Here is a 12,132-nt window from a genome sequence, read left to right as displayed (position 1 = left end):
AGGTGGAAAGAGAATGATAAAAATCTTCAAAATAATCCCACAAGATGACACAAGATTAAAACTCACCATTTTATTATGATAATGTTATTTGATATGACAAATTACAAGTGTATGATGTAACATAAAAACAGTTAAACATATGTATGCATATTTACATTATATATTTATGAAAAGTAACAAGTTACATCTGTATAAAGAAAGTACAACTATGACATGAGTTATTGAACTATACATTTTACATCATATACTTGGAATTTTCAAACCATGATAGAAATACCTAGACATATATAAACCAATATAACCAGAACAAGAGCTGTTAAGTTTTAGATGGAAACTATGATGGACGTGAGGCACTTTTTCAAGGTTGTCAGGATGTGAAGCCAAGGGCACTAAGAAACTGAAAGAAAAGATGCATGAGAAAGAAAGTAAACAGGCAGTGTTTACAGAAGAATTAGAGTACCATTTATACTGCAATTTTCAAAACACAAATGTTTTCCACTATTTAGAACTAATCACGTTACATCATCAAGCGTTGTAATAAGAAAAAAGCATACATACATCATCAGTGCACCAAAGCGTTGGATAATTGAAAAGTAACCACTCAACTGCTGTGAAAATAAACCTTTTTAAACAATACACTGAAGAAATACGTTTATATAGGCATTTCTATTTTAACGCACACAAAGTCAAGAATGTACATTTTTAAGCAATCCAAAGATATGCACACTTTCCAAGATTGAAATAAGTATAAAAGACTAGCAGCAAAGTGGTTAAAAACTGAAGTCTTATGCAAAGTTAACAGGTAAAACATAAATATATTAAAGCAGACAGACATGTTGCATATATAATACAGTACATGATAGCGAGTTACACTATGCTGGTTAATGCAGAATGAAACGGATGATTTCAGTATCTCTCAGATAAACTTGTATGAATGTACGTCCAACACTTTGCTTCTCAGCCAGCAAGTTTTTAATCAGGTTCATCAAATCTTGGGTTCAGCTTGCAATATGCAGGGCAATCCAAATTACAATATGGGAGAACAAAAACATTGATAAACCAACCAAATGCGCACGCACACACACGGTTATATGCTATCATAGGAACTAGGTATTGTTTAAACAGTCTTTCGTAGCTGACTTTTCACTCAACTCAATAAAAAATTAGTGATTGTATCTAGCAGCTTTATATATATATAGATATAACTTTTTTTTAAATAAGTGGACTGCCACTACTGTACCATGTTAGCACTCTAGCCTTCCTCCCTTCGTAGAAAACTAGAAAGAAACTCCATTAAAAGCTCAATAGTCATTTCCATCATGAACGCCCTCTACTTTCAATGTGAAATAATACTAAAAGGTGACCTATGTACATAATGCTGTCAATTGAAGCTACAGTATATGCTGACAGCAGTGATAAATACAGCTATATCTTTTCATTTCCAAAAAACAAAATGGGATTATTATCAGGTATTTAAATATAGTGTTACTTATTTACAGGTGTTTGGAGTTTGGTACCTGGGTAACGTGTAAATAGCGTTATTAAAGTGTCCCGTCACGGACTCAGTGTGGAGAGAGGTCTATGTGTTTCCCATGGTCAATAGTTTGCATAGAAAGTAAAGAGTGTTGGTTGGTGCCTCGCATGGGGCATAAGGGAGGGATATGGAAGAAGTTGACTGCCCCCATCCAGTCTGGAGACGAGACAGGGTTGCCACTTCCTTTTCTCAAGAAGTGGCGGGCCGGGGGATGGTGTGCATATCTATTGGCTACAGTACAGGGCTGTAATGACAAGCTTTTTAAATAGGGGAGGGCAATTTTCAAACCTTTTGATAACGATTTTGTCTAAATCACGTGTCAAACTCATTCCACGGAGTGTCTAAGGGTTTTTGCTCCACCTTTGTACTTGATTGATGAATTAAGGTCACTAATTAGTAAGGAACTCCCCTCACCTGGTTGTCTAGGTCTTAATTGAAAGGAAAACACAAAAACCCGCAGACACTCGGCCCTCTGTGGAATGAGTTTGACACCCCTGGTCTAAATGATCAAATAAACTAATTTCTTTGTTCTCAAAAACTATTCAGGTACACAGGCAGAAAGATTTATCAAAACAGTTCATTCTGATGTGTGGAATTAGCATACTGTCTTTTAAAGATGCAGTATCGAATTAATACAACCGGGGGTATGTCTACAGTTATTGTTTGTTATCGTGGCTATGTTCCTCTGAGTGAAATATGGATTTCAACAAGGACCTTCATACTGTATCTACCCATCAGCCTTCAACAAAGTCAGGTTTGTTACAACGAGTAAACACATATCAGTTTCTATGATCACTGTGCTTGACATCTCACTGCCACTGCATATGAAGACCTATGCACATACAGTGTGTAACAAACAATCATACCCATATGCTATAATTACCTATAGGCAAATGCACTTTGTGACATTTAAAAATGAGGCACCTGTTCATTCATGACTGGGCAAATGTTAAACTATGTATTCTAGGAGTTACCGTGGACAAACTGCAAAATGACCTAATAACAGCAGTACATTTGACTCCTTACAAATGCTTCAATCACAAGGGGACAGACATCCAGTACGTTTGAAATATGAAGATGGTGCTGTAACCAAAGCTTGGAGACCAGTGCTTTCAAGGTGGGCTTTTCGCACACTAAATTTGAGTTTTAGTTGGTAATTTCTAGTTGATGACTAATAAAAAAAATAAAAAATAAAGTGTTTTCCCCAAACTAGCCTGATTTAAGTGCCTTGTTCAACAAAGGGGCACTCAAGACCCCTTACTCACCAACATTAAACTGAAAAACTTGCTGGTTGAGCAAAACTTCAGCTTTAAATAAAAAACAACAGTTTTACCATGAAGCAAAGATGTGATGGACTCAAAATAGAAAATCTGGTAAAGTACCTGGAATTGTGACATTTTGGTCTCAAGGAAGGTGAGTCAAGAAGTGCTAACATTAATTCTTGACTTGTTCGGAAGATGGAGGATTGCAAAACACATTACCATATTTTCGCTTCTGCTCATGGAATCGATCCCTTTATGTTGGAATGCAATTAAGTGGTCCAAATCACTCTAACATCTAGCTATGTCAGACTGTACCACGAAAATATAAAAAGGTGTTACGTTCTTTTTTTGTTCAACATTTGATGAATAGGAAAAATAAGGAAACACGTACACATCCACCACAGCAACATCTTTGAACTGTTAATTTACTCAATAAGAATGGTCTTAAGGTTAATGTACCATTAGAATTGTGTGAAGGGGGGGTAAAACATTTATAGTGCACTTTAATGCTCGAGTCATAAAGGAACGGCCACTGTTACCCAACTGCAAATTCACAAGAACATATCCCTTTTAGCATACTCAAACACTAAGTATGTTTTCTGTATGCACAATTGTTTTGTTTTGTTTTTTGCTGTTGTTGTGTAGTTTTTGCTCTCTGTACAAAATACAATATTCCTTCATAAAGTTACACATTACTTGTAGGGAGAGTGACATGGTGGCCTGGTTGTTGTGTTTATTATGTACGAGTGTGAGTAAGAGTGTGTGTTTAGTAATATCTCCACGTCTGTTAATCTCAACGCCTTCTCCTCGCGTTCAGCTCCCGAACTTAACTTCACGCTCAGAGCCCGTAAAGCACGAGGTTCGTCTTCCGCTGCTCTCTGCGCCGGAAGACACAAACATCTCCAAAAGACCTCCAGAGCTAGGCGTCTACAACAACGTCACCCCCTCTGAGGTGAATGAAAAACAAGGTTGCCGGTATTTTAATACCCAGCTTTTTTCCGCTTTCCTGTGTCAGCTAGCTGTGTTGTGGGTAGGTCATCCCGGGTGAGGGGTCAGAGTTCATTCAGGTCACCCGGCGGCCTTGTGCTTGCCCCCGCAGCATCTGCAGGCCTCCCCACAGTGGTGGCAGGCTCTCAGTGGCAGGTAGCAGCACATACAGGGAGCGATGAAGGACAGTGCCGTCAGGGCCAGCCAGCGCAGGCAGAACTGCTCGTCAGCCGCGTCACACGAGCAGGGGTCCGAGAAGTCTCCCTCCGAGTCAGACATGCAGTGGTACAGCATGCTCTCGGCACAAAGCATGCAGCTGACTTTATAGATGCACTGCTTGATGGGGTCTGGAGCGTCCTGGCACTGGCCCCGCTGGTTGTCCTCATGGTTGAACATTTCTCGGCAGTAGATACAGCGCGAACGCTCACCGTCCTCCCGCCTCCGCCGCCCTTTTTTGGACTTGAGCAGCGGCGAGGGCTGCGTCTTGATGGATGAGTCTTTACCCAGCCCTAGCCCCAGTCCTGTGCCCATGCCCATACTTCCAGGGGCCGAGTGGGACTCCATTCCCGGCCCCTCGGGGAAGAGGTACTCACACTTCTTGCTGTCCAGTTTGTGGAAGAGGGCAGGGAAGTCAGGGTCCTCTCGCTCTGCCTCCTGCTTCCACATGACGGGGTGGCGGTAGTCCTCGTAACCGCGGATCAGAACGTCCTTACGGGGGTTGATCCTTACAATCTCCTCCTCGTCCATGTGAAAGCTCACGTGGCGCGTAGACTTGAAGGAGACCTGATGGAGACATAGCGTTATTTCATTTAATTCAGTTCAGAGAACACAACAGACATTTTAGCAGTGTGTCAGTATATATTTAATTTATTTGAGTATTCATCTTGAATGATCTTTACTGTCCTTCCATGTCATGTAAGACATTCTTCAGAATAAGTATACCTTATTGAACTAGATCTAACATGGAGGTTTAATCTCTAGTGGCAATAAAGGGCTAATGATATACTGTAATATAGTGGGTCTAGAATAGAGGTCTTCACAGGTCCAACTTACGAAATGGAACATGGCTTTCCCACCCGACCCAATATGAATAAAAAAACATTTTTAAAAATGGAGACACGTTCCGAAAAGGCCTGTGGAAAAACAGACTCGAACAAACCCCTTCCGATTTGGATCCGAAGACCCGTTCAGAGTAGAAAGAAAGAAACCTCAGACTGGGTGCTGCCGGCGCCATCAATAAACTAGCGATATTAGTCAAATGATCAACAGTTGTGTGTCCTTAAAACCTGCCTAAAACAAATACAAAATATTTGTTGTGTTTTGATGTGTAGCATATTCAAAACTTTATAGCCTATTGTTATATTGGTTTTTAAAACAATAATTGTCCACCTCACGGTTCAGCTGTCGGAGATTTGAGTGCTAAATGCGCCAGGGCATTGCATGCATATATGCCTATCGGCATAGGTGTCCACTGTCTGATATTAATATTGAAAAAAATATATACACTACCGTTCAAAAGTTTGGGGTCACATAGAAATTCTTGTTTTCTAAAGAAAAGCAATTTTTTTTTAATTTTTTTTTTTACTTATGTAAAATACTTATGTCCACGACTGTGTGGACACGCACAACTCCAACGTTTTCAATAAGTTTGCTGATGACACGACATGGTTGGCCTGATCACCGACGACGATGAGACAGCCTATAGGGAGGAGCTCAGTGACCTGGCAGTGTGGAGCCAGGACAACAACTCATCCCTCAACGTCAGCAAGACAGAGGAGCTGATCGTGGACTACAGGAAACGGAGGGCCGAGCACGCCCCCATCCACATCAACAGGGCTGTAGTGGAGCGGGTCAAGAGCTTCAAGTTCCTAGGTGTCCACATCACTAAGGAATTATCATGGTCCACACACACCAACACAGTTGTGAAGAAGGCACGACAATGCCCCTTCCTCCTCAGGAGGCTGAAAATGTTTTGGCATGGGCCCTCAGATCCTCAAAAAGTTATACAGCTGCACCATTGAGAACACCTTAGTATGGCAACTGCTTGGCATCTGACCGCTCAAAGATTTTACCATGAGGCCAATGATGACTTTAAAACAGTTACAGAGTTTAAAGGCTGTGATAGGAGAAAACTGAGGATGGATCAACAACATTGTAGTTACTCCACAATGCTAACCTAATTGACAGAGTGAAAAGAAGGATGCCTGTACAGAATACAAATATTCAAAATCATGCATCCTATTTGCAACAAGGCACTAAAGTGATACTGCAAAAAATGCGGCAAGGCAATTCACAAAGTGTTATGTTTGGGGAGTACCACTCTCCATTTTTAAGCATAGCGGTGGCTGCATCGCAGTGGAGGCTGCTGGGGGAGGATGATTCATAATAAATGGCTGGAACTAATTAGTGGAAAGGGCCTTTCCACTAATTCCACTCCAGCCATTACTACGAGCCCATCCTCTCCAGTTAAGGTGCCAACAACCTCCTGTGCTGCATCATGTTATGGGTATGCTTGTAATCGTTAAGGACTGGGGAGGTTTTCAGGATAAAAAATAAACAGAATGGAGATAAGCACAGGCAAAATCCTAGAGGAAAACCTTGTTCAGTCTGCTTTCCACCAGACACTGGGAGATGAATTCACCTTTCAGCAGGACAATAACCTAAAACACAAGGCCAAATCTACACTGGAGTTGCTTACTAAGAAGACAGTGAATGCTCCCGAGTGGCCGAATTACAGTTTTGACTTAAATCTACTTGAAAATCTATGGCCAGACCTGAAAATGGTTTAAAGAACTGGTTTAGATTCGTAAATAGGCCTACAATAATAATAATAATGATAAAACAAATGATAATAAACACAAAAATAAAAATAGCGAGTTGCACACAGTCCATTTGGCCACATCAACCTTATTCTCATCTTTGTCCACAATATTCCCCTGGTCGGCTTCTTTTCACTATACTCTTTCTCCTCTAATTTTCGTTTTACTTCAATTAAAAAGGCCATCTTTGCAATCAACAGTAGCCTAGGCCAAGGCTCCTTTCACTCGCTCCCTCTGTCTCTCTCCTCAGCAGCAGGAGCACGTGAGGTGAGTGGCGGAAACCAGTTTCAGCTGGACATAAATTCAGTTTTATTGAGTTGCAATTGGCTGACACAGATAACAAGCAGATAAAAGTAATAATTTAGGGCCCGGTCCCGCTCGGTTCCCGAGTCGAATCTCAGAATTCCAGGTCTGTTGGACCCGTGAAGACTTCTAGTCCAGACATGTTTGGTACTGACCTGAGGAGGCAGGTAGCGGCGGTTGCTGGAGGGAAACTCGTCAAAGGGCTGAGCGCGGACGTAGCAGCCCCGGCAGGGTTCAGTGGACACCACACTGTGGACACTCAGGGGGGAAAAGGGCTCCTTCATGGGCGTACAGATGGAGGGCGGCTCCTCACACAGGGTCTGCAACACAACGACAAAAGTACTATTTTCAATATATCATTCATTTTTCACATTTCACCTTAATTATACAAGGCGCCATTATTATACTTCACAAGTAGGTATAAGAAGCATACCACTGACTCACATTAGCTACAGACACCACTGATATCCTAACTATATTTCTCTCACATTTGTCCACCAGGTAGCGCCCAGAGACCACATTTCTCCTTGTGCCTCTGCCTGTGAGATGAGATGACTCAAGCCCCTTCTGTTGAGAACACAGAGTTCCTAGCAGCCCCCCCATGTGTTCCCACAGGCATTTTATCGGTGTGACAGATCCTAGTCAACTGTATTGGACAACTACTGTTAAGAACTCGAACACACACAAATACAAAATACATGTATACATACACCCACCTGCCTATTAGGTGACAACAATGGACTATGAGTTCTGAGCCCAGCCCCAGCAGGAGAGGAAGAACAGGTGTGGAGGAGAGGAAGAACAGGTGTGGAGGAGAGGAAGAACAGGTGTGGAGGAGAGGAAGAACAGGTGTGGAGGAGAGGAAGAACAGGTGTGGAGGAGAGGAAGAACAGGTGTGGAGGAGAGGAAGAACAGGTGTGGAGGAGAGGAAGAACAGGTGTGGAGGAGAGGAAGAACAGGTGTGGAAGAGAGGAAGAACAGGTGTGGAGGAGAGGAAGAAAAGCAGCCATTACAGAGAAAGGCCTTATGGTGAGTTCTTAATGATGGCCAGCACATTTCAGCACTCACACGAGCATGGAGCTCCCATCTGCGCACGTACACACAGACACAAACACACACTCAGACATGCACTCGCACACAAATTCTCACACACATATTGGTACACAACCTTATATGCAGTCACAAAAAGATGCATATTCTCACACAGAGAAGCATATACTTTATATTTCAAACACAAGCAGAAACACACCCTTCCCTCATTCAGGCCTCTCTCTGCCTCTCTCTCGCTGCCTCTCTCTCGCTGCGTGTGGAGGAGGCTGCTGGCTCTGGTTAGTCAGTGCTGTGTGTAAAGTAGCCCACGCCAGTGTTTTAACGCACAGCGGAAATCTGGTTTGCTCCCAGCTGCTGCTACAGTAATTAGTGGTTGCTAAGAGATGCTTCCTTTGACTCTTCCCCCCCACCCCCCCTTTCTCTTCTTACCCACTTCTCTCGCTCTCCCCCCTCAGACTGCTAACAAACCGTGTGTGTGCGCGTGTCTTTTTTCCTCTTGGCTTCTCTGAATGCTAAAATACTGTGTGTGGTGTGTGTGTGTCACACACCCGGTGTGTTAGCAGTCTGAGCAGGAATGCCAGAATAAGGAGAGGAGGGGAGAGAGAAAGAACAGAACAGGAAAAAATAAGTGTGTGTACGTGAGCATATGTATACGTGAGTGTTTATGCATGTGTGTGAGAGAGAGCACGGCCAACAAGTCTGCTGAGGGAATGTCATAAACCAACTCCAGCTGGAGAAATGCAGGCCAGAATTTAAAATGCCAGATGACAGCTGTTTGTGTGTGTGTGTGTGTGTGTGTTTGTGACTGTGTGAGAAAGAGAGAGAGGGGGTTAGGGGGATGAAATTGGAACCAGACTTGGGCTTCCTTTTAAAGCGCTGCGCTGAGCCCCACCATTCAAAGGCATGCGTGGGGGCCAATCTGGTTCCGATCTGACCCCAGAGATGTTGAGGTGGAGATGGTGGGGGGGGCCTGGCTCAGGACCAACATCAGAGCTCCACGCAGTTCCACCCTCCCAGGCACACACAGGGGAAGGGGCTGGCCTGCTGTGTGTGAGTGTGTCCTACGTTATGTGTGTGCATATATTCTATCAGTGACTCATAAAGACTCACAGGTCCAAGCATCTGTATGTTCACAGTATTTCACTGTGAAACATCAAGTAAAAAGAATTCAGATGTGTGTTAAAGAGAGGGAGAGAGAAGGGGAGAGAGTGGGATTGTGTATGAGGAGTTCTTCAGTGTTAGGGATGATGACTCATCCCTAGAATGCATCCTCGTAATGCTGCTCAGCCCTGCTCTACAAAGATTCTACTGGGGCTTCTCTCCAGTACGCTTTCTCCTCAACCAAACTACCTAACCTGACTAGAACATTCCAGGCGCCGTTTGACCCACTTCTTTAATCTCTCCAGGACTATAGCACCCCACCTCCTCTCAAAAACCTGATTGAATTGAAATCGCTGCAAACACAAACTACATTTCTACAAGTTCTATCTTCTACATTTAAGATGAGGAGAGGATCACCCATCCTTCTCAGCAGAGGTCGTGCAGTAAAAAACAGATGTGGTTTTGCGTCTCAAACACCTGTCAAATGGTGCACCTAAACAAGGTTCTGCATAGGCTGTCAAGGAGGGTGGCGGGTGTATGCAATTTGTACAGTATGTCAGCCTTTGAGTGGGTATGTACAGTACCAGTCAAAAGTTTGGACACACCTACTCATTCCAGGGTTTCTCTTTATTTTTACTATTTTCTACATTGTAGAATAATATTGAAGACATCAAAACTATGAAATAACACATATGGAATCATGTAGTAACCAAAAAAGTGTTAAACAAATCAAAATATATTTGAGATTTTTCAAAGAAGCCACCCTTTGCCTTGATGACAGCTTTGCACACTCTTGGCACTCTCTCAACCAGCTTCACCTGGAATGCTTTCCCAACAGTCTTGAAGGAGTTCCCACATATGCTGAGCACTTGTTGGCTGCTTTTCCTTCACTCTGCGGTCCAACTCATCCCAAACCATCTCAATTGGGTTGAGGTCCGGTGATTGTGGAGGCCAGGTCATCTGATGCACCACTCCATCACTCACCTCCTTGGTCAAATAGCCCTTACACAGCCTGGAGGTGTGTTGGGTCATTGTCCTGTTGAAAAATAAATGATAGTCCCACTAAGCGCAAACCAGATGGGATGGCGTATCGCTACCGAATGCTGTGGTAGCCATGCTGGTTAAGTGTGCCTTGAATTCTAAATAAAATCATAGACAATGTCACCAGCAAAGCCCCCCCTCACCATCACACCTCCTCCTCCATGCTTCATGGTGGGAACCACACATGCAGAGATCATCCGTTCACCTACTCTGCGTCTCACAAAGACACGGTGGTTGGAACCAAAAATCTCAAATTTGGACTCATCAGACCAAAGGACAGATTTCCACCGGTCTAATGTCCATTGCTCGTGTTTCTTGACCCAAGCAAGTCTCTTCTTCTTATTGGTGTCCTTTAGTAGTCGTTTCTTTGCAGCAATTCGACCATGAAGGCCTGATTCACGCAGTCTCCCCTGAACAGTTGATGTTGAGATGTCTGTTACTTGAACTCTGTGAAGCATATATTTGGGCTGCAATCCGAGGTGCAGTTATCTCTAATGAACTTATCCTCTGCAGCAGAGGTAACTGTGGGTCTTCCTTTCCTGTGGTGGTCCTCATGAGAGCCAGTTTCATCATAGCGCTTGATGGTTTTTGCGACTGCACTTGAAGAAACTTTCAAAGTTCTTGAAATGTTCCGGATTGACTGACCTTCATGTCTTTAAGTAATGATGGACTGTCGTTTCTCTTTGCTTATTTGAGCTGTTCATGCCATAATATGGACTTGGTCTTTTACCAAATATGGCTATCTTCTGTATACCACCCCTACCTTGTCACAACACAACTGACTGGCTCAAATGCATTAAGAAGGAAATACATTCTACAAATTAACTTTTAACAAGGCACACCTGTTAATTGAAATGCAATCCAGGTGACTACCTCACGAAACTGGTTGAGAGAATGCCAAGAGTGTGCAAAGCTGTCATCAAGGCAAAGGGTGGCTACTTTGAAGAATCTCAAATATATTTTGATTTGTGTAACACTTTTTTGGTTACTACATGATTCCATATGTGTTATTTCATAGTTTATGTCTTCACTATTATTCCACAATGTAGAAAATAGTAAAAATAAAGAAAAACCCTGGAATGAGTAGGTGTGTCTAAACTTTTGACTGGTACTGTATGTGTCGACTGTGTGATTATGCATGTGTGTGTGTGTGATTATGCGTGTGTGTGTGTGTGTGATTATGCATGTGTGTGTGTGTGTGTGTGATTATACGTGTGTGTGTGTGTGTGTGTGATTATGCGTGTGTGTGTGTGTGATTATGCATGTGTGTGTGTGACTGGCTGTGGGTGTGCGGTGTGTGGTGTCAGGGTGAGAGAGGAAGACTGTGGTGTTCTGGTAGAGGGTGCTGAACCCTGCTGGGCACGATGTGGGCTGATAAGAATGTCCTACACCACACACACACACGGACTGCGGGTTAAGAGGTTCCAGATACCAAGAGACCTGGCTGGCCATCAGAGTATTAGGGGAAAACCAGACATCCCAAAACACTCTACATGGCAGACATGTTCCTAGTCCAGTCCAGCTCATACAGAGAATGACTAGGCTAAATCCAATAAAGGCCCAAATGACGCTCCAGAGTGCCCTCCATCCCATGTCAAAGTGACTCGTCTCGTGGCTCTCGGCTGGGCTACAGCACAAGGTCACTTTCAGCTAAATCAATTCATGTCAGACCTTCGATGAAGAAATGAAACTGAACAAAACTCTGAACAAATGTTTTGTCTGTACACACAGTTCTCGTCATCTGAGTCAAATTCTGTGAAGGAGCGAAGACTGGAACGTGTTAAATTATGAAGAGGTGCAGACTAATGTCACACATTGTGTGGTGGCATTTAAGTGGAGCGTTCGTTAGCGCTCTCTAGCTGCGTGGCTTGGTGTTAGAGAGTGACCAGCCTCACGGTTTCTCGCCCGTGTAGCTCAGGTCTCGGACCGCAACACTCGGATGCCAAATTACTATGGCGACACCCTCTGTTGCTCACTCACTGAACCCCTCTCCCCCTCTCCTCCCACTGCCTGCTCCTCTGCTGCTTAGCAACAG

At 43.4% G+C, this 12,132-nt stretch overlaps 1 protein-coding gene across 2 annotated transcripts in view; it reads right to left on the bottom strand.

Moving 5' to 3' along the window:
- Positions 1 to 55: 55 nt before the first annotated feature.
- LOC121544762 (sprouty-related, EVH1 domain-containing protein 1) overlaps positions 56 to 12,132 on the bottom strand; it is a 70,063-nt gene continuing 57,986 nt past the window's right edge. For both annotated transcript variants that reach the window (XM_041854891.2, XM_041854890.2), the window contains 2 exons: positions 7,061 to 7,225; positions 56 to 4,566 (listed from right to left, as the gene is read on the bottom strand). In XM_041854891.2, the coding sequence (XP_041710825.1) occupies positions 3,865 to 4,566; positions 7,061 to 7,225 (867 nt within the window). In that variant the 3' untranslated portion in view covers positions 56 to 3,864. The remainder of the gene's footprint in view (positions 4,567 to 7,060; positions 7,226 to 12,132) is intronic.

The sequence above is a fragment of the Coregonus clupeaformis genome, chromosome 29 (genome assembly GCF_020615455.1).
Source record: "Coregonus clupeaformis isolate EN_2021a chromosome 29, ASM2061545v1, whole genome shotgun sequence".
NCBI classification, from domain to species: Eukaryota; Metazoa; Chordata; class Actinopteri; order Salmoniformes; family Salmonidae; genus Coregonus; species Coregonus clupeaformis.
The sequence above is the reverse complement of the archived record's forward strand: the minus strand, read 5'-3'. Positions and strand labels throughout refer to the sequence as shown.